Here is a 24,116-nt window from a genome sequence, read left to right as displayed (position 1 = left end):
GTCTCAAGTTATTTTATTCTAATTTAGAATTAAAAGACCGTTGATGTCTTCACAATCCACCAACAGTGGTAATAATCAGTGGTGGGTTGCTACTGGTTTGCCCCAGTTTGGGTGAACCAGTAGCAGCGGCGGCAGGAGGCTCTGCCCACCCGCCCAGATGTCATCAAAAACACTCTGCGCATGCAGAGCATTTAATAATTCAATACAGGAAGATTGAGCGGTATAATTCAATACAGGAAGATTGCTCAGTTTGTAGCTACAAACTTTAGAAGTAATCCTGAATATAGGTTATCATACAAAGTTTAAGCTATCACTAAGATCTTGTCCAAAATAAGATACATTTCATTTACATAAAGAGAGCACCACTTTTTAATTTTTTTCCATATGTGCAAAACTATCAATTTTGTTCCTCTTTTCTCTTTGATTTTGTAAAGATTAAACATGATTAAGATCAGAATTTAGGCTTGTGAAGATGCTTTATTGATCTCCCTCAAGTTCTATGAGATTTCTTTTGAGAAGTGGGAACAGGTCTAACAGGTCTTCAAGTCTATCCATGTATTAAAAACATTGGTATTACAGGAATGTTTTGATTGGCAGAGAGATTTCATACCATCTGATGACACTGAAATATTGGGAGGCCAGCATTTGTTGGGGTTAAAAAAAGGAGATAGCAAAATCTATGCTGGTTTACTTTTTTTCTGGCTACAGTGCTGTATTTGAGTTTTGGAAAGGAACCCATAATCTCTAAAATTACCTTCTATCCCAACAACTCTTAAGCCCCTTTTCCCCAAACTTATTTCAATTTCAAAAAAAAAAAATTCATTAGGTGCCATTAAGTTGGCATCAACTTTTAAGGATCATATGAAAATTGCTTCTCTAGAATGATCTTGGCCTTTCAAGTTTTCCAACAGTATACCCATCTAAATAGTACTGAAATTCTCAATTCTCAACTGGTGCATCATAGAGCAAAACCTTTTCAAACAAGATACTTCAAATGACCTTAATTATAGAACGCATCCACAATTCAGGACCCATGACTGACTTATAAAATTTGATAAATTTTATAATATATTTTATATTATATAATATAAAAATATAATATAAAAATATAATTTTATAATATATTTTATGACACAAAAATTATCAAAAATCACTTTATGATTAAATAAAAATTATTATAAAACATTTCCTGTGGTCAGTTCCTGATGTTTGACACTTCAGTGTGGGTTATTTTCAAGGCAGATACATGCTTGGGCAGGGGGTTGGACTAGACCTACAAGTTCCCTTCCAACTCTGTTAATCTGTTAATCTCTGAATTCCTCTCTGAATATTTAGAAACTCTGCCATTGTTGAAGGCACTGAGGAATCTGGTAAAGAAATATCTTTGACGTGATAATCCCATAGGTCACAAATTGTCTAGTTGCTACTGTAATTAAATACATCCATCTTGTTTGTTGTTTTCTTCTCTTTCCACTTTTCCCAGATTTACAGATTTCTTCAGAGTGTTAGTTGTTTGTGTAGTGTGTCCAAAATATGATACCTTTAGTCTGGTCATCCATGCCACAAGAACTCTAAATTGATTTATTGTATTATTCATCTATTTAGACCAGCACTGACGATGTTACCTAGTTTATTATTATTATTATACTTTATTGTCAGTGCACAACATATATACAATGAGATTGGTTGAGCTCCCTCAGTGCACCCCCCCCAACACAACTCACAGTGAAGACAGAAAATCCCTAACCCAATAAATCATATTAACAAAACACCCAGTCCTATTGCACCAGTGTGAACATGTTACATATTGCGCCAACCCTGCAGTCCATCATACTACATAGTTATGATGTTATTTCTCATTCAGGAGTCTGACAGCCCACGGATATAAACTGTTCTTCAGCCTGTTTGTGTGGCTTGCTATACTTCTATATCTCCTTCCCGATGGTAGGAGGGTAAAGAAGTGGGTAATAAAATGTCTGCAAAAATATAACCAAGATCAGAGAGCACCAAGAACCCTTAATTTCAACAATGAGCTACAAATATTCTCTTTTATTGGATTCATCTTTGTTTGTCTTCTGCCAGCTGTGGTTGTTTCAAGAATTTGTCTCCAGTAATAAAATACAAAAATATCAATATTCTTTTCATACTTTGTTTCTTCAAATTATGTTTTGTTTTCATATAGCGTATACTGATTTATTTTTGGTTTTCCTTTCTTTTCTCAGTTATTCAGCTATATTTTTTCTTATTAGTTCGCCTTTTATAAAACCAGTTTGAACATCTGGCACCTCTGTTTGCATGGAAGAGTTGTAATTTGCATTGGATGATCCTAAGCATTAGCTTTCTGGCATGTGAAAAAATAAGGATTTGTGTAATAGTTTCCACAGTCTGTTAATTCTCTCTCTTCATCTTTTTGGCATTGGTATACAGACTGACCTCTTCCACTGTTGGTTACTATAGCATTCTTCAGATTTACTGACATTGTTTGGTCAGAACCTTTACTGAATTTCTTGTGAATGTGGAATATCTTCTAAGATATCTTGGATACAAGCCTCTCTACTGTATTGAAGTTTATTATATTCCCTCTATTTTTGTTTGATCTCGGAATCAGTTTCCATCTGCCTACTGGCATCCTTTAACATTTCATCCTTTTGAAAGCTGGAATCTCCTTCTAAGCTTAGAAATCTTTTGGAAGACTTTCCTTGTTTCTTCCTCTCTATATCAATATTTAGCAATACTGCTCTTTGTCTCTTCAAACAGCTCTCTCAAATTTCTTAAACAAGTTTCTTCCTGAGACTTTTGTCTTTCTTGGATTGGCTTTTCTCTTATTGGCAATTTCCACTGTTTGATCTAATATCCAGTTTGCTTCTTCTGTTTTTTGGTCTTTGGTCATCTTTTTTCATGTTCAACTTTAACAACTTCTTTGATTTCACTCCCAGTTCTTCTAGTGCCCTATATATGACTTTCACATTTAAACATCCTTGAAAATGGTGGGCATTTGCTCAATCGTATGGAATTTTGTATGGAATCGTATGGAAATGACCACCACATAAAAATTGGCTTTATTCTTCTGCTCTATCTTAACTTGGAACTCACATGTAAGTAATTCATGATCTATTTCAGTTCCTCAAATATGTCTATAGCATTATTATTATTGAGGAATTATTATTATTATTATTGAGGAATTATTGAGTCTGTCATTTGCACCTCTATAACTGTCTGGTTCGGTTCTTGTTGGGTTCAACCCAACAAGACACAGACTTCAGAGGATAATTAGAACTGCAGAAAAAATAATTGCTACCAACCTGCCTTCCATTGAGGACCTGTATACTGCACGAATCAAGAAGAGGGCCGTGAAAATATTTACAGACCCCTCGCATCCTGGACATAAACTGTTTCAACTCCTACCCTCAAAACGATGCTATAGAGCACTGCACACCAGAATAACTAGACACAAGAACAGTTTTATCCCGAAGGCCATCACTCTGCTAAACAAATAATTCCATCAATACTGTCAGACTATTTACTGAATCTGCACTACTATTAATCTTCTCATAGTTCCCATCACCAATCTCTTTCCACTTATGACTGTATGACTGTAACTTTGTTGCTGGCAATCCTTATGATTTATATTGATATATTGACCATCATTTGTGTTGTAAATGTTGTACCTTGATGAACGTATTTTTTCTTTTATGTACATTGAGAGCATATGCAAAGACAAATTCCTTGTGTGTCCAATCACACTTGGCCAATAAAAAATTCTATTCTATATTCTATTCTATAGCATTGTTTCTCAATAATTCCCACACACTGGAATTCGTAGTCTCAGGCAGATTAAAGTAATAAGAGATTTTAAACACCATTCAAACCTTTCTATAAGACTGATTCAATAAAAAAGCCTCTTACTTCTGTTTGCATTTCCTATTCTTACCTTCTATTTTTATTTCATTTAACCTACATGCTATATTTTATTTTGTACTTTTGGATTTTGATTGCTAATCTACACAACTGAACTCAGATTTAATAATTAGAATACAGTATTTTGGAATTCCCAAAAGAGGTCACTTGAATATTTTGATTCTATATCCTGTACATAATATACATATAAAGGAAAAATAATGATCATTTTAAGAGATTGGAACATCTGTAGAAACTGAATTAATGTATTAAAAGATATTTCTGCAGTTATTTAAAGATACATTAAGATATTTTAGAAATGATCTTGGATTTGTCAGTCAATGGAATATATCTGATAACATCGAACAGTGTAGTTTTTGGCATAGACTTTCTTCATTGAGCAATGATACCTACAACCTATTTCACCAGCCTTTATACCTCTAATTCACTATATGTCATGAGTCTGGCCTGGGATGACTAACAACAAGTAAAAAGTAACATAAGCACTTCAGAGAAATGCCAATGTTTATAAGGAGAAAATAATTTTTTGCAAATGCAAGTAGATAGATACCACTTCAGTGGGAATATAATAGCATTCCATGTGCCTCAACATATAGTCATGCCACTGCCAACCATATGACCATGGGTCTTCAGACAAGGCTGGTTCCCTCAGCTAAGAAACGGAGATGAGCACCGCCCCCTAGACCCTGAAAAAGGTAAAGGGGAAATCTTTACCTTTTTAATTGTTTCTCACCATATGTTCAATGTATAGAAGATGTATACACACACACACACACACACACAAGTACCTGTGTGTGTGTGTGTGTGTGTGTGTATATGTATGTATGTATGTAAGTAAGTATGTAGGTAGGAAGGTAGGTCGGTCTTGGCGTATTCGGGTCTTTTCCCGTGTAAGGTTGAGAGTATCAACCTTACATGGGAAAAGACCTGAATATGCCAAGACCTACATGTCTATACCCGTGAAAACCTACAAAAACATATATATATATATATATATATATATATATATATATATATATATATATATATATATATATATATATATATAACACACACACACACACACACACATGATTATATACCATTTTAATGCTCTGCCAGAAACAGCCAGAAAAGCCATAACTGTGATTTCCTCCATGAGTTTAGCACAGAAAAATGTTAGCAGACTTAATGTTAAATCAAGCTGTTTTGTAGATAAATATTAGGTTCAAACTGTATGGTATACCATCATATTGTTTTGGGGGTTTACTCCGGGAAGAGGCTACAATGCATGTTGCCATTAATTTTTTTTTTAATTACTATTACAATGTGGTATATTCTCGTCTTGATGGTTACACAATATATAGGTAGTACCTGCATAAACAGAGACAACACCCTTCTAAACAACAGTTGCTGGAGGAATAAGATTGCCTCTGATCTTATTTGTTCCCAACCGGTTAGCCACCATAGAAGCAGGAAAGTATTCCAAATATGTAGTTCTTCATCAAGAGCTGATATTCTTCAGTTTGAGTAATTTAAAACATCTAGTTAGAGCATCCTACCAATATTGGGAGAATGAAATTCAGCTTCCCATTCAGTCAAGAAGTTGACTTGGGATTGATCATTCATTGGTTCACACCTTTTGCTCAGTCATTATCTAATTGCTCTGTTTCAGACAGAATACATTACGTAAATTCAGTCATTATGGGCTTAAGAAGGCTTAACATCCTTCTTGAATTCATAATTCATGAATTATGTTTAAATAAATAAGGAGTGACTACAATAGGCTGCCACACAAAATTGTTGTGAAGGTAAAAGGGAGTTGAGAAAATTTTGTTTAGCATCTTTTGCTTCAGCAGGAATGATGGAATATAAATGCAGTTAACAACAACCTTTGCTATAAAGCTATATCTCCATTTCTAAATTTAGCATTTGAGAGGAAAAGACTGGAGGAGAAGAATGGAAAAAGTTTGCTTCTTGGAACCCACTTGCAACTGCCCAAATCTGGATATAATCAACTTGTCTTTTGCATCTTGTCAAATATAGGAACCCTACAGATCTTGTTCGGGATATCTGAATTCATTGTGTGATTTATTTCCTTGGGTTATTAGCAAATTAAATAGATGGGTTATTTTTAAATTGACCTGTCTCTCCTTCCTAGTATGAATTAAGTTATCTAAGAACTGTCTATATTAGATTAGATGAAAGGACCTTCTCAGATGACTGTAACTTTGTTCCTTGCATTTATATTGATATTGATTGTTTCCTGATTGCTTAATTGTAGCTATGACTATCATTAAGTGTTGTAAGTGTTGTACCTTGATGAAGGTACCTTTTCTTTTATGAACATATGCACCAAGACAAATTCTTTGTGTGTCCAATCACACTTGGCCAATTAAAAATTCTATTCTATTCTATTCTATTCTATTCTATTCTATTCTATTCTATTCTATTCTACTCTACTCTACTCTACTCTACTCTACAAATGGTAACCTAGGATTAGAAATCCCTGGGTTCCAGGCACTGCTGAATTGCAAGTCCCCAAAGTCAACATCAGCATATGGTATAGTCAGTTCAAGATCTGGTAGCCAAAGATTCTCAACTGATGCGCTAGGGAGATTTTTTTCTTCAGGGCAGTTCAGTAAAACTGCCTTGCCCAGCATGAAATCACCAGAAATCTTTTAAAACTGTAAGGTTGTTGTTGAAGGTTACAGGCAAAATGTAAACAACCAAAATTATAAGCCTCATGAATGAAAACCCTTTGATTCAAATTGCCTCTTCTGGAAATAATGAGATATAATTTAACATTACTTAGGACAAAAATCCTCTTCATATTATTTAAGTGAATGAACTGCCAGTTGTAAAGTGCTTCTAAAACATGCTGGTAAACAACTCTGGGGGGTGGGTGGGGGAATCGTTGCTTTTTCCTAGCCCGCAAAAATCTTGGCAGGCACCTGAAGAAAGTTTATGTACCGGAGCAGCTCAGCCTGCCACTGAGAACAAAAAACTGTGAGTAGCCTATTTTCTATTTCCACTTCGACAACCCCAAACCCCCAATTTTTTAACCTTAAGACTGTCTACTGTTGACCTCACTCCATTCCTACCTACCGTCCATGTCCCAATGTCCAACACCTTCTCCTTTCATCGCACAGCACCCATCATCCATAAAGTGAACCAGAAACCCGCCTGACCCGAACACACCCAAAGCGACCAGCAAATCACCAGAGAAGATCTCACCCGCAAATCTGAACTACGAAGCCCGCACGCAGACCAGGAATCTGGACGAGCCTCGAAAAAGAGGCGCCTCAGGGCCCCGATCCTAAGAGCGCTGGGCGGAAAGAAGCCTCCGAGAAGAGAGAGTTACTTTAACAACCAACAAGTTGTACTCGGAATTGCAACAAAAGCCTCCTTATGGCAAGGAGAGCAAGGAGAGCGAGAAAGCCAAAAAAGCATTTTTTTAAAAAAATATATTTTTTTAAAAAAAGCAAAAGACTGAGCGATCCATAATCGTATCTGATATACAGGAAGAAAAAGCCGCGGCGGGACACACAATTAAACCATTGCCCTAAAAAAAGAGAGGAAGGTTAAAGAGAGCTTTGCGGAGTAACAGGCAGAATTCCCCGGTCCCGCGCAGCGCAGCCTTCAGCCCTCAGGAATTATTTTTAAAAAAAAAAAAAAAACCTCCCTTCCGTTCAATAGAGATTAACCCTGCGGTGAAGGGGACGAGAGACGACACTCCCGCAGCCCCAAATTTACCGGCGCGGGAAAGCAGCAGACCCAGCAGCAGGGGGAACCCCATGGCGAAGGGACGCGAAAGAGACGTCGTGAGGGTAGTTGTCGTTCCGCTCCCAAACAGTCTGCGAAGGAGAGCTGACGTGCCCTCTTGGGTTCGGCGAAGCCCGGGCAGCCCAACCGCTTCTTTTCGTCCCGCTTTCGCGACGACTTTCCTCTTCGGAGCTAGGCGTCGCCGCCAGCGCGCACGAGGGACGCTCGAGGGAACAGCCACCGCTCTGAGGGAGCGCGCGAGCAACGGACAAACGGCGGGAGAGAGGACTGGGGTGCGAGGGGAGGAGGGGAAGGCGACAACCTCGCGCGCAGATTCTGCGAGGGCAACTGCCAGTTCCCTTGTATATCTTTCCAGTCGGGGCTGAGGTGGGGGCGGGGGCGGGGGCTTTGGTAAGCCAGGACGGAGCCCCCAATAGGAGCGCGCCTATCGCGTTTAAGCGGCGCTGTCAAAACCTCGAAGGAACCGGCTGGGGCTGTGCCAGAACCTCGCCTGAGGCGAAGAAAACGGGCGGGATGAAAATGCCTCCCGCCAAGCTCGAGGCGCCCCACCTCCGCCCGTCGCCGCACCTTTCTGCGCTCCAAAGGCTGCAATCAGTACGTGGAATTAAAAAAAAACAACCAACGTTGTTGGAACTTTGCAAATAGCAAACCAAACATTCGTCGCAGCCGGTTGTTCTTCGCTTCGCCGTCTGGCACGTAAATTCGACAGAGCAGGTGGATGGAGTAGAGAGAAATCTAGCTCTGTTTACCTCCATTTTTCGGAGCCCAAGATCGCCAAATATTGGGATGCAGTTCCCATGTTTGTTTGTTTTTTGCTCATTACCGAGCCTGGGAATTGTAGTCTAACGCTCAACCTGCAACCCAGGTTGAGAATACGCGATCGGCTTGTGGAGTTGGAAGGAGGAGAGGCGAACATTGGCCACCTTGAATTGGTTTACGATCATGTCAGCTGCTGCCTTTGCATTGATAAAATATGAAACCTAATGAAATTTACCAGCAGTGTCAAAGAACTAATCGCAAATTAACGGAGTTTTCTGTTCTTGAAGTATTCTTGTCATTACAATTTTAAGATATCTGGTGAACTTCACCTTACATTTAGAATATCTTAGCAGTCTTTCCAAAGGTTTCTCTGATTAGGAATAAAATATATTTCAGAATGAAGAACAGAGAACCATAGAGTATCTGGGTGTTTCTCTTTATAATAGCAATGAAATGCAGAATAAAGGGAACATCTCCAATAAGCCGAAACCAGCTGCGCTTAATTTTAAAAAAGCTTCTTTTCCAAATTCCATTATCAATTTTAACTTGAAAATCCATAAGGGCTGAATTTCTATAACAAACTAAAATAAAATTTGGGTCAACATACTCTAATCATGTATTCTGTGAATGCATGCAAATTTATTTATTTATTTATTTATTTATTGCATCTGTATACCGAAGGACTCAGGGCGGTTAACAGCCAATTTAAAAGATACAATAAATACACATTAAAAAACAGACTAAGAATTTATATAAATAATGGCCAAAATATTAAAAAACTAACTAATACAAAAACTAAAACCTCATTTAAAATTACTTAATCAGGCTAGCCCAGCTCGATGGAATAAAAGAATCTTCAACTCACGGCGGAAAGTCCGAAGGTCGGGGAGTTGGCGAAGCCCCGGAGGCAGCTCGTTCCAGAGGGCAGGAGCCCCCACAGAGAAGGCCCTACCCCTGGGGGTCGCCAGTCGACATTGTTTCACCGATGGCACCCCAAGGAGGCCCTCCCTGTGGGAGCGCACAGGTCTGTGGGAGGCTGTTTGTGGCAGTAGGCGGTCCCGTAAATAGCCCGATTAAATACCAAATAGATGGTACTTAATTCAAGAAGTTGATTAGTCATATATGAATGTAACTGGTGAAGATGTTATTTTTGATTGTAAATTAATAACAAAAAAGAGGAAAAAAACCCCAAAATAACTGTGACGGTGATACACAGTCAAAGAGAAGAATAAAAAGAACACATAGAAATTGCTTTAACCCAAAAGTGAAAAAATCTGATTCTCAAAACAATATTTTATTTATCTATTAAATGTTTATGCCACCCTTCTCCCCTACAAGCTGACTCCGGGTGGCTTACAGGTTATATGATATATCATTATAACAATAAATTATTACCATTCTATATATACTTGTCTAATGCAAATATTATTCAAGCATATATATTTTTCTAATGCATTTATATCACTATTTTGTCTGAATTTATTTCCTTATTTATTCATTTTTTAAATATTATATAGCTACCATCTACCAAAAATACCTTTCTTAGTCCGTTCTTGGTAACGTAATATCTCTGATTGGAAGAGAAGCTATTTTGGTATAGTGATTAAAGCATCAGTTCAGAAACCAAGAGACCCAAGAGTTCTAGTCCCACCTTAGGTACAAAGCTATCTGAGTAACCTCACTCTCAGCCGTAGGAAGGAGGCAATGGCAAACCTCTTCCAAAATCTTGCCAATTAAACTGCAGGGACTAGTTCAGGCAGCCACTGATTCAGAGGCTCCTTTCTCTCCCTCTCCCTCCCTCCCTCCCTCCCTCTCCCTCCCTCTCCCTCTCTCTCTCTCTCTCTCTCTCTCTTGTCAGGAAGGAAGATACTGTATTCATGTTTCATTTACTCCATTTGGCTTGATTATAAACAAAACTTCAATAATAAAATATATGAATAGGTCATATCAGGAGGTACAAATATTGAAGTCTCATTGAATGCTTAATTATGACTTTAGTTTCATTAAGGGCTATGGTGGTTTCTATTTTTCTTTTTACATATAGGTACACATGCACATACATGTACATATACACAAACACACATATACATCAATGGTCTTCTTTTATTTGAATTTTGCTAATGCAACCTTTGCAACAATTCCAACAGAGAAGATTCTTCCCACATCTTGTATGATTTTTGGATTACAGTATCTTCTTGCAGTTTCAAGAAACAGTTTGGCTTAATTAAGCACAGATTAAGCACAGAATTTATTTTGAACAACAGAGCTATTGATACAGTAAACCTATAATTCTGCATACCTAAGGAGAAGTCACAATGAACTGAATGGAACCAAGGCCAACAATAGACATTTTGGTGCTCTAGACATAGTTGCATTCTGGCGCCCCCTATGATATGACTCCTTTTCTGATTTTTGTTAAGAAAAAATCTTGTTTCTTTTTCCCCCCAAAGTTTTTGAAAACTTTTTCTTGTCTCAGATATTTTCACTCTATTTACTGTGAATCACTATAAACAATTTTAATTATATGAGCAGCCATTGTCATATGGCAACAATTCTGTAAAATTATATTTAACCCTTGAACAGTGCAGTTTGATAAGCTAATAGTCATGTGACTCGTTCAATACCTTCATAACAGACCTTTGTCTTTCTTCACTGAATTATTAACTTCCTGAGTTCCTTTGCTGTAATAATAATTTCTTTTTTGTGACTTGTGACTTATTTATTTTATTATTTATTTATTAAATTTATTTGCTGTCTGTCTCACCACAGGGCTAGATGGCTTATATAATAAATAATAATAAATAGGGAATAATAAAAAGGGAGAAAAATGAAAGGCATGTAAACAGAAGTAAAATAATAGAACAATAAAATAAACAACAAAGGAACTCAATGAGAATAAATACATCAAAATGATAGCATTCTGTACGCCTCGGTGTATAATCATACCGACCACATGACTATGTATTTGAACAATGCTGGCATCCTGGCTAGGAAATGAGATAAGCACCGCCCCCTAATCTTGGACATGATTGAACAGGAGCAACTTACCTTTTTTATTATGATAATAAAAAGATGGATGGGTGGAGAGCATAGAGCAAGGGAGGGGGAGAGGGAGTCTGCCATCAATCTAGCAGCCACCTCCAATGTGGAACTCCCCACCCCCTGTTTAGTCCCCAGGCCAATTGGCAGAGCCAGGTCTTCACACTCTTGCGGAAGGATAGGAGGATGGGGGCAGATCTTACCCTAGAGGGTAGGATGTGCCAAAGGCGGGTGCTGCAGCAGAGAAGGCTGTAATGTCTCATCAATGTGCTGTTCACTACCACTCAAATGACTTTGGGATAAATGTTTCTGAAAAGCACATAAAGAAAAAATTCTAAAGGAACATGGAAAGATTACCAGATTTTTTACTTATATAGTATATTTCAGAAATCTTTTCAATTTTGGTGCCCAGATTTGCCTAGGTTTGCTTGGGCTTAGAACTGGCTCTGATGGCACTCACATCTAAGTAAATATGCTTCAAACTGCACTGTGTGAAAAATACTTTAAGTACCCCAGTGCTTACCAAACTAATGTATTTAGGTCACTGAAAAGACCACAAACACACAACATAGATCCTTATGTTAATCTTGACTGTATCATTGCTTGTAGCAATGTACACTTTTCACAGTTACAAGCTGTGTCCTAGAATTTGGACTGCATTAAGATTATTTTAGAGGCAAAACAATTTCTTTGTTTTAAGAGGAATTATTTTATATTTACATTATTAAGCTTTAAGTTTCGTGTCATCTCCCGCTTTATTTGTTTTTCCTATTTGTTGTGCTTGGATCACTCACCACTAATTCTGATACATTTTTCCAACAGAGGAAGGGCCAAATTAATGAATCCTATTTAAAGCATCAATTACAAAGGTGAACCAAGTTTCAGAAACATACTCAGTTCCCTTGAATTTTCTAATATTGTGTGTCTGTGTTTTTGAAACTGCAATGCTACATTTAGTATTGAATCTAACCATTCAGATAACCACAGTCTACATGCACGTTTCTAGGTAGCTATAATCTTCCTTCAGAGTGTCATTAATGCACTGGATGAATAGCTAAAGGACAGTGAAGAAGATGCACTGAAGGAAGATGCACAGGAAGGCTTACTGAGTACTGGAGAGACCAAATTGTCCCACAAGAAACACCAAATGAAAATAGACATGTCAAGGCAAAGTATTAAATGGCCAGTGTATTAGAAAAAAATAACAGGCCAAGCAGATAATAACAAGATGGCTCAGAGCAGAGCTTTTCTTCAAGTTGAAGAAGATGACAGAGAGGCTAATTTGGCTGCATGTAACCAAGTCTTAAGAAGAAACACATATAAAGCCAGAAGTGAGAAGAACAGACTGCAACTGCTGCCTATTCAAAGAAGCTGAAGAAACAATGGACCATCTAGTTAGCTGCTAGGAGAATACTGCATAGACTGATTACAAACAATGTCACAGCAAAATAGTGACAATGATGCATTGGAATATCTGCACAAATCACTATTTGCCTATAACCAAGAACTAGTGGGATCACAAAATAGGTAAAGTAAAAGTGCTCTGGGACTTTAGAATTCAAACAGACAAATACCTGCCACATAACACTCCAGAATTAACAATTATCGATAAAAAAAAACAAATATCTGGATAGCAGGCACTGCAATACCTGGAGTCAGAAGAACAGAAGAGAAAGAACTGAAGAAAATTTAAAAAAATACAAAGACTGTAAATAAAAACAGAACTACTGTGGCAAAAGAAAGCAAAGGTAGTACCTCTATAATAATAGGAGCCTTGGATAAAATCCCCAAGTAACTGGAGCACCATTTGAACACCATTGGCATTGACAAGATCAGCATCAGTCAGTTGGAAAAGGCAGCTTTACTTAGAACACCTTACATCCTGCAACAATATCTTTTAACACCATCAGACAACAGCATCTGCCTATCCCAGGTCTTTGGGAAAAACTTGATAAGTGATAAAAATGCTAAATCCAGGCTAAAATATCTGGCTGACTATGTGACAAACTGTAACAACAATTCCAGAAGTAAATTTATTGAGAATCAGAACCTTATAGTTACATGTGTTTCTCACCCAACCTTTGAACTCAGGACTGCTCCATATAAATCATTAACTAACTAGTCACTGCTTCACGTAAATCAGAGAAATTAAAGCTTTGGCTATATAATTTGAATAATCACGTAATCATTTTTTAAAAATAGATCCTATAGTTTCATTGGATAAAAGCCATAAAAAGTTAGATTTTTTTAAAAAATCACCAAATAATATTGCATGAAGTTTAGCCCAAGGAAAAGCTGTGACCATAAGTCTTCACTATGCCATCTGGTTTCTAAAACCCATTTTCATTGTTTATATTATGCATATGCCACCTCTGAAAATAATTTAGAATAAGCTATATCAGGGGAAAAGTACAGTTTTGTTCAAATACCATAGCCTTAGACCAGAGGATCCAATCCTTGAAAATAATTGTGTAAAATACATTGGTTATTTTCACTATGCAGTATTTGGATGTGCAGTGTCTTGGGTTCATTTCTAAAAAACATCTTTGGATCATAGGTTGTATCTATTGTATGGAAATTAAGGGAAGTCACTCATTTTCTCACTGTTGCTAAGAAAATGATGTGGACAAACCCATGTAATCACCAAGAGACAAGTTCAAGTCAAGGGCTATAATCTCTGTTTTATGCTTAGAAGAAAAAAAACAATGTAACCCTTTTGGGATACAACAACCTCTGACATTCCAGTGACCAAGTTCATAATAGTGGAATATACGCAATAATGGAATATTTAAAGGATATTGTTTATAACATTGCTCAAGAGATCCCTGTTTACCCTGAATGTCACTGAAAAATAAAATATATCCAAATTTAGAGGCTGCCCATTTACCTGAAGTTAAAAAAAGTGGGGGGGGGCATTGGGAGATCACTAAAGAATATGGAACCACAGCTCTCATCATATAGCATTTGAAAAATTACCAGCAGTTTCCCCCCCCCCCATAACCCGACTGAATAAGAGAATATTTGCCATGTGTTGCATGTATACAACAGCTGGGTGATGCATTTTAATCAGCTTCAACAGTTTATTACCCAAGAATATTAACATTAAGGTCCTTCCCCTGTGTGAACTCAGTGCTAAGCCAAATTCAGTTCCCTGCCCCTGTGTCCCTGCAGTATTGTACCCAGAGGGCTTGGGAATTTGAAAGTGAACCAACTGACTATAAACTTAGCCTTTTATTTCACAGGAAATGCTATGAAATGTTAGTGAGGAATGAATGAGGGCAAGGTACTAATTGGCTGTCATTTTTAAGCTCTTCCATTGGCTGGCTGGAGAAAAGCCTGATAGGGGAGTGAACTGGTGGGGTCACTTGCCTGGAACTCTGAAATTGTTCTGGGCGATTGAGAGCCAAGGCTAGTAGCATCAGCATAAAAATACAGGATATTCTCCAGGATTCAAGAAATCCTTTGGAGGACAAATACACATTTATACATTTTAATGCTATTCCCTTTCAGGATAAGCAACATAATGCTATATGAAGAAAAGAAGAATGAAAAAGCAAGCCAAAAAAGATATTATTATTTTTATTATTTATTATTTATTAAATTTTTATACCGCCCTTCTCCCGAAGGACTCAGGGTGGTGTACAGCCAATGATAAAACAAAATATATACAATTAAAACAACATTTAAAACGTAGCAGATTATAAAGGCTGATAAATTAAAATTTAGATTTTAAAATATTAAAAACCCCAAATTTAAAATTCAACACTATTATGCCAGTCCCGCTTGAATAAATAGGTGTGTTTTAAGCTCACGACGAAAGGTTCGAAGATCAGGCACTTGACGTAGGCCAGGGGGAAGTTCATTCCAGAGCGTCACTGCTCCCACAGAGAAGGCCCTACTCCTGGGGGCCGCCAGCCGACACTGTTTGGCAGACGGCACCCTGAGGAGACCCTCTCTGTGAAAGCGTACGGGTCGGTGGGAGGCATAGGGTAACAGCAGGCGGTCCCGTAAGTACCCGGGTCCTGAGCCATGGAGCGCTTTAAAGATGGTAACCAAAATCTTGAAGCGCACCCGAAAAACCACAGGAAGCCAGTGCAGACTACGGAGTAGTGATGTTACGTGGGAGCCACGAGTGGCTCCCATTACTACTCGCGCAGCCGCATTCTGGACTAACTGTAGCCTCCGGGTGCACCTCAAGGGCAGCCCCATGTAGAGAGCATTGCAGTAATCCAACCTAGACGTAACCAGAGCGTGAGTGACCGTGCATAAGGCATCCCGGTCAAGGAAGGGACGCAGCTGGCGAACCAAGCGAACTTGGTAAAAGGCCCTCCTGGAGACGGCCGCCAGATGTTCATCAAAGGACAGCCGTCCATCCAGGAGGACGCCCAAGTTGCGAACCACCTCCTTTGGGGCCACTAACTCGCCCCCAACAGTCAGCTGCGGATGCAGCCGACTGTACCGGGGTGCCGGCATCCACAGCCACTCCGTCTTGGAGGGATTGAGCTTGAGTCTGTTTCTCCCCATCCAGACCCGTACAGCCTCCAAACACCGGGACAGCACTTCGACCGCTTCGTTGGGGTGGTCCGGGGTGGAAAAGTACAGCTGAGTATCATCAGCGTACAGATGATAACTCACCCCGAAACCACTGATGACCTCGCCCAGCGGCTTCATATAGATGTTGAACAGGGTAGGCGAGAGAATCGACCCCTGGGGCACCCCACAAGTGAGGTGCCTCGAGGACGACCTCTGCCCCCCTGTCAACACCGACTGTGACCGGTCAGAGAGATAGGAGGAGAACCACCGATAAACGGTGCCCCCCACTCCCAATCCCTCCAACCGGCGCAGCAGGATACCATGGTCGATGGTATCAAAAGCCGCTGAGAGATCCAATAGGACCAAGGCAGAGGAACAACCCCTGTCCCTGGCCCTCCAGAGGTCATCCACCAACGCGACCAAAGCCGTCTCCGTGCTATAACCGGGTCAGAAGCCGGACTGGAACGGGTCTAGATAGACAGCTTCCTCCAGGTGCCGGGGGAGCTGCCATGCAACCACACTCTCTACAACCTTCGCCACAAAGCGAAGGTTGGAGACTGGACGATAGTTTCCCAAAATAGCTGGGTCCAGGGAAGGCTTCTTGAGGAGAGGTCTCACCACCGCCTCTTTCAAGGCGGCGGGGAAAACCCCTTCCACCAAAGAAGCATTTATAATCCCCTGGAGCCAGCCTTTTGTCACTTCCTGAGCAGCCAGCACTAACCAGGAAGGACACGGGTCCAGTAAACATGTAGTTGCATGTAACCTCCCCAGCAACCTGTCCACGTCCTCGAGAGCCACAGAATCAAACTCATCCCAAATAACCTCAACAAGACGCGACTCTGTCATCTTGGTTGGATCATCACAATCTTGGTCCAAACTATCCCGAAGTTGAACGATTTTATCATATAGATAACCGTTAAACTCCTCAGCTCGTCCCTGTAAGGGGTCATCCCGTCCCCCTTGATGAAGAAGGGAACGGGTCACTCGAAACAAGGCGGCCGGGCGGTTATCTGCCGATGCAATGAGGGTGGAAACGTAGGAACGTTTCGCCTCCCTCATTGCCACTAGGTAGGTCTTAGTAAAAGACCTCACTAGTGTCCGATCAGCCTCGGAACGGCTAGACCTCCAAGTACTCTCTAGGCGTCTTCTCCGGCGTTTCATCTCTCTCAGCTCCTCGGAAAACCAGGGAGCCAATTGAGATCTACACCGGGTCAGAGGCCGCAAAGGCACGACACGGTCCAAAGCCCCAGCCGCGGCCCGTTCCCAGGCCGCAACCAGTTCTTCAGTCGTGCCGTGGGTAAGATCCTCAGGAAATGGCCCAAGCTCCGTCAGGAACCTCTCCGGGTCCATCAGGCGCCTGGGACGGAACCAACGCATTGGTTCCGTCTCCCTGCGGTGGTGAGCGGCGGTCCGAAAGTCTAGGCGAAGAAGAAAATGATCTGACCATGACACCGGTACCTTCACTATATCTCCTAAAACCAGATCATTAACCCACTGACCAGAGATAAAAATCAGGTCTAGCGCGCCTCCCCCAATGTGTGTAGGGCCATCAGTTACTTGAATCAGGTCCAAGGCCATCATGGGGCCTGGAACTCCTGAACCACCGTTGATGACAAGCCGGCCGATGGCAAGTTGAAATCCCCCAAGACCAAAAGTCTGGAAATCTCAACCGCCACGCCAGCAAGCACCTCTAGTAGCTCAGGTAGGGCTGTAGTCACGCAGCAAGGAGCCAGGTACGTGATCAACAACCCCATCTGATTCCTGTGGCCCCACTTCACAAGGAGGGATTCACAACCAGCTATTTGAGGAACAGTGGACTCCCTCGGCTCCAAACTTTCGTTAATCACAACCGCTACAGGCACAAAGTAAGAAAAAGGAAATTCCTATATTGCTTTTGTTCTTGAAATTGATGCATCACTCATTTTTAAGCCCCACTTTCTCAGTTTTTCCCCTTCCCCACAACTCATTACTCTTTTTTCATACATTTGTTGTGCTCTGTTTAGTTCTGCCTTTTTCACAGTTTTTCCTTGCACTCTAACATGTATACAATTCTATTCTTTGACATATAAATATTAACCCCAAACTCATCTCTAAAATACTCAGCTTCTCTTCACTTCAATTTAATTCCAAATGTTATCACTTTTTCTTTTAAATATATATTCTCTGTCAGAAACTCCTTGTACAGCCTTCTTTACATACTTCCCAAATGCTATTATTTTCATCAAAGACACTTTGCATCTTTCTTGGCTCTTTAAATCTTTAAATTTCTTTGTTCTTTTTTTTTTTTACCACGTTCTTTACAACAAGTTTCCTACCTCATTGATCAGCTGATGCTGTGCAATGGAATGGTTCAGAAACCTCAGGTGTGGTCAAGATGAGAGCCCTGTTTAAAAGGCTAGACTTCTTGCTGTCTGAAGCAGACTGGCCCTGGGGACTAGAGGGACAGGGGCATGCGCACACTAGCTAAGCTGGCTGGGAAGTGCCACACAAATCCTACTCTCGGGGGTCCACTGAAAGGTGTCCAATCCTACTCTCGGGGGTCCACTGACATAAGGTTCAAAAAGTATACCAGAGACCCAGTTTGGTGTAGAGGTGAAGGGACCAGGCTAGAACCCAGGAAACCATGAGTTCTAGTCCTGTCTTAGGCATGAAGCTGCTTGGAAGACTTTAGGCCAATCACTCTACCCCAGCCCTAGGAAGAAGGCAATGGCAAACTACTTCTGAAATCTTGCCAAGAAAACTGCAGAGGTTCGTCCAGAGTCCAGACTGTTTCCAGGAATCAACAATGGCTTGAAAAAATGCACACACACACACACACACACAAGCACAAAAGCATGCCAGACTGATTGCCCCCACAGTAAAACTGAAAGCAGCTTGTTGGCTCCTGAATGGGAAAAACACTCCTTTAACTTTGTGGGCAAGCCAATGTCATGAGAATCCAGCAGATAAAAGTAGCTTCCAAGTAACATTCATAGTGTAGTTGAATGGAAGAGGAGAAAACAATCCTTAGATTGTTTTTTATATTGCTTTGGACTTTGGGTGTCAAAGGGCAGCTTATGAGTCATCTACAAAACCCCTCTCTTGTCCATCTAGTCTTTATAATTTCAAATTCAACTCTAAATTTATGAGGCTTCTAGTGAAGGAGACTGAGAAACTAATTTACCACAACACGTTTACTGCAATATTTGTGCATTTGTTTCAGTTCTACCACTTGATCTACTATCTCCATTTTCTAGCATTCTCTCCCTTCAGTTTAGACCTGAATAACTTTTTTATTTTTCACTCTATATGCAGTACTGTTGCAAGAGATCAAGTCAGGACATAGGAAAATCACTTGGCAATCCCATTCCACTTGTAGCGTCTGATTGTTATCTATTAGATCTCTATGTGCCTATGAAAGATAGGAACCCAGATGGCAGCTTTCCCAAAAGTCTGCCAAAATGCCAGAGGATGAAAAAACTCCCCAGTTCATCTCTACAACCACAATGTACCAGCATTGAACAAGAATTTTATCTATAATAAGTAGAAAACCAAAAGCCTGCATACGGGAATAGGACTGATTGGACTCAGGAGGCTAAATGACCCCTTCCAACTTTATGTTGCTAGGGAGGTAACAGAGGGAATATTTGGGTGACAAAAACATTGGATTCAACTAACATCAGCCTCCACAGAGGTCCTGCTTCCCCAGTCTTTGTGCTGAGACCTTTTCTCTGAGGATTCAATTGCTTCTTTGCCAGCCTAGCTATGCCTCTTCCTGCAACACTTTTTAGCTATTAAGAAGTAATAAGACTTTCTGATGGGTTGCTCTGAGGACTATTACACAGATGAAGCAAAAGAAACTCCATGCCTACAGTTTATGAATTCTGAATTCAGGCCTGCTTTTGAAAACAGATTCTGGGGTGAGCTTTAGCTCAAATTAAGCCCTGGAGAAAAGCATGTTAGCTTAGCTCATATTGTAGCCATAATATTCTAAATTCTATTTAGCAATTATACAAATAGCATCTAACTTTTGCTAGTCTGATGATATAGCCTAACAACTGCTGAAAGAAGCTCAGAGCATTTCCTCATTCCTTGTTCAACTATTTCCTCATTCCCAGACTTGTTGGGTTTTTCCTAACAAAAAACCAGAACATTACTTGGCAGCCCTGATAAAAGGTTGAGTTGGATCCAGTTTTAGAAAAAGAAATAATTGGAGTTGAGAAAAATGAGTTTGTGTTCTCCTTTTTATCAGGACTGTAAGAAACAGAACATTCCCATCCTTTCCATCCTGGTTTGGGTCAGCAGCTTATGGAAAAGTTGAACCACTTTTTCCCACTTCTTGAATCAGCTGAAAGCATCATTAAAGTACCTCTTGGAAATGAATCTGGGTAATTTGCAGCTTTAACCACCTACCTAAAAACCACACTAGTAATCCTTGTTTACTGCCTAGAGCTAGCTTGTGAGGGTGATAAGATTTGTGAGAACACATTTTGGGGATACTTTTGGATAGGAGTTTTTATCTGACCAAGGTAAACAATAAGCTCTCCACTTTTCAGTTACTGCTTTAGTTGATGCTTTGTAAAATGTTACACGATGCCGTGTTCCCAATGTTTTGGTCATTTGGGAAACAGCCATAACCATTATTATGGTAGAAGTTATTCTTGTAAGCAGCTTATGTGCACTTGGTATATGAATGGTCTACTTTTTTTTTTAATTGGGAGGGAATCCAGTATGTGTGCCTGTCACTTCCTGTGTTCTGTTAAACTGGCTTGCAAAGGTGCTGAAATGCAATGTTATGGGTATGTGAGCAGCAGCACTTATACAGAAGATAATGGAATGTAGCAGGGAAGCCTGAGGAAACACCATTAAAATGCTTTTTTCTTTCTTTGAAGTGTGGAGATGAAAATAGGAGGAGGAAGGGCTATTAGATAGGTTTGCAGTTCTGAATTATATGTAAAAATGGCAGGATAAAAATATAATAATAATAATAATAATAATAATAATAATAATAATAATAATAATAATAATAATAATAATAATAATAATAATAATAATAATAATATAATCAAATTACAATATCTGCATATCCCAGGTCCTTGGGAAGGACTCAGTAATGCTAAATCCACTTTAAACATCAGCTGACTGTGTGATGAATCATAATAACAATGCAAATCTTTGAAGCGAAGGTAGGCTGGAAGCAGAATGCTGGTTGGCTAATACAGCAGTTTCTTTTGTATAAACGTGTCCATTTCTTTGAATTAGAATTTATAGGGTATGGGGACGTGCTTGTGCTGTGAAACTCTACTCATATTGCATACAAACCAAGGTGTTTGTTTGTTTCCTTAACAACTTGCTAAAGTGTTTACAGTTAACATTTGCCAATAATATCTGGGAAGACGTAACATGGAAAGTAAGACATTTGTAGACTCTCTGGATTCTTTTGTTAATCGGTGGAAATTTGGGAGTATAGAGCAAGCACCAAAATATAGTGAACTGGTTTTAACAAGCCTATTGATAAGATCCATGCACATTGTGCTAACCTAGAAGATGGTTTTAGCATAGGACAATATGTGAACCCAGTTATTGAGATCTGTGAATCTTGCTATTTATGCCTTAGAGAATATAACCAAGCTGCCTGTGTTTATATGCTACACTAAACTGTGCTTATTTTTTTGAATACACTACAATTGGTTGGTTTCACACAAATTAAGTTGAGGTGAAAATGCAGGCTGTCAAAAATGTGTTGTGATTAAGTTTCCCTGTAATAAAAAGCAGTTCAGAAATATATTTTGATGGTAGTCATTGCTGACTATAGGGGGCTGTGTTCATCTTCATTTCAAGCCCACTGACTCAGTGCTGTTCGAAGATATTTTCGTGGTCATGTGGCCAGCATGATGTCATGTTGCACTGTTACCATCCCATCAAAATGGTACCTATCTATCTACTCACATTTGCATGCTTTCAACCTGCTAGGTTGGCAGGAGCTGGGGTGAGGATGGGAGGTCACCCCATCGCATGGTGCTCAGGTATTTCCAGGCAACAAGCCCAGCATCATAATTTCTAAGCCAGCATGTTGCCCCAATAAAAACCAAGCCAATGTGTAAATTGAGTCAATAAATGTTTAGCTACTCAATTAATAATTAATAATTCAAGGGAATATGACATTTTAAAAGGGTACTATGTTACAGCAACAGCAACCCGAAAACTTCTTTCCCAAATAGATGGAAATTCTGGGAGCTACAGTTTTAGGACAATTGGGTGAGCCCATGCTTAGAGAAGACTGATCTAAAAACAGTGGCTAGATTCACACATCGCATTATGCCAAAATGCAAAACTATCACATTTTAACTTAAAACAATATGTGAAATTAGTTACTAAGAGAAAGATGCAGCTGCTGCTAGAGTCAAACCTGGATTGTCCATCAGAATTAAGCTAGCGATTCTAACTTAGGCATAATCTCTTTTATGGCTTCTTTAATTACAATTATCCCCATATTCTGGACATGGAGTGTACAATAGCATTCTGAAAATACTCCTGGCCCATTGCAAGGGTGAGTTCCGTCCCCCCCCCCCATTTCTCTGCATCAGATGTGATGTTTCCAATGTGGCATAAACAGTGCTGTCTGTAGATCTTCATTTCACCATAAATAATAGCTTAATTCAAGCTGGCATTGCCTTTCTCTCTCTTGTCAATGGTAGTTGCCCTTTATAGAATAGAATAGAATAGAATTTTATTGGCCAAGTGTGATTGGACACACAAGGAATTTGTCTTGGTGCATATGCTCTCAGTGTACATAAAAGAAAAGATACGTTCATCAAGGTACAACATTTACAACACAATTGATGATCAATATATCAATATAAATCATAAGGATTGCCAGCAACAAGTTATAGTCATACAGTCATAAGTGGAAAGAGATTGGTGATGGGAACTATGAAACGATTAATAGTAGTGCAGATTCAGTAAATAGTCTGACAGTGTTGAGGGAATTATTTGTTTAGCAGAGTGATGGCCTTCGGGAAAAAACTGTTCTTGTGTCTAGTTGTTCTGGTGTGCAGTGCTCTATAGCGTCATTTTGAGGGTAGGAGTTGAAACAGTTTATGTCCAGGATGCGAGGGATCTGCAAATATTTTCACGGCCCTCTTCTTGATTCGTGCAGTATACAGGTCCTCAATGGAAGGCAGGTTGGTAGCAATTATTTTTTCTGCAGTTCTAATTATCCTCTGAAGTCTGTGTTTTTCTTGTTGGGTTGCAGAACCGAACCAGACAGTTATAGAGGTGCAAATGACAGACTCAATAATTCCTCTGTAGAATTGGATCAGCAGCTCCTTGGGCAGTTTGAGCTTACTGAGTTGGCGCAGAAAGAACATTCTTTGTTGTCCTTTTTTGATGATGTTTTTGATGTTAGCTGTCCATTTGAGATCTTGCGATATGATAGAACCCAGAAATTTGAAGGTTTCTACTGTTGATACTGTGTTGTCAAGTATTGTGAGAGGTGGAAGTATGGAAGGGTTTTTCCTAAAGTCTACCACCATTTCTACGGTTTTGAGTGTGTTCAGTTCCAGATTGTTTTGGTTGCACCACAAGGCTAGTCGTTCGACCTCTCGTCTATATGCGGATTCGTCATAGCCATTATAGCCATTTCCATACCAGTGACTTATCACTCAGGCAATGTCTCCTAAATCCTCTCTTCTAGGAATTCACACTTACCCAAGCCTGTTCCACTATACTCGAAGGGAGAGTGATTGATGGCATTTTTTTCTCTCTGGCAGCTGGCACTGGGTGGGAAGGAAACAAAGCTGGGGAACCTTGCCACGGGTGGTTGAAAAAAGATGGGGAGGAGATCCCCAGATGGATCTCCTCTCTCCTTGCCTTTCATGCAATGGGTGGCAGGAGAAAAGGAGAGAGCAGGTGAGAGAAGAAAGAGCCATTCTCCATTTCCCATGGAGTGATCACTCTGGGGGATGAAGAACTGATGGCTAGCTGGCACCAAAACAGAAGGTTATTATTCTGTGCCTCTCAATGCCAGCTGGTTTTTGTGTGGACAGAACCTCTACCTAGTGTAGTTGTCAGGCAGAATAGAGTTTAGAAGCATGGTTAGCAATTCTTTAGGATGGCAATGT

General features: G+C 39.8%; 1 protein-coding gene across 2 annotated transcripts in view; it reads right to left on the bottom strand.

The window, feature by feature from the left end:
- Positions 1 to 9,999, bottom strand: part of LOC131190212 (GDNF family receptor alpha-4-like) — a 28,829-nt gene extending 18,830 nt beyond the window's left edge. Inside the window, exon 1 of one of the 2 annotated variants that reach the window (XM_058167357.1) lies at positions 9,980 to 9,999. Coding sequence is in view for 1 of the 2 variants with exons in the window: in XM_058167356.1 (XP_058023339.1) it covers positions 7,654 to 7,696 (43 nt within the window). In the remaining variant the exon portion in view is untranslated. Of the gene's footprint in view, positions 1 to 7,653; positions 8,050 to 9,979 lie in introns of those variants that run through there. The other variant, XM_058167356.1, reaches the window with a different exon arrangement.
- Positions 10,000 to 24,116: the final 14,117 nt, after the last annotated feature.

The sequence above is a fragment of the Ahaetulla prasina genome, chromosome 2, assembly GCF_028640845.1.
Source record: "Ahaetulla prasina isolate Xishuangbanna chromosome 2, ASM2864084v1, whole genome shotgun sequence".
Taxonomy (NCBI): Eukaryota; Metazoa; Chordata; class Lepidosauria; order Squamata; family Colubridae; genus Ahaetulla; species Ahaetulla prasina.
The sequence above is the reverse complement of the archived record's forward strand: the minus strand, read 5'-3'. Positions and strand labels throughout refer to the sequence as shown.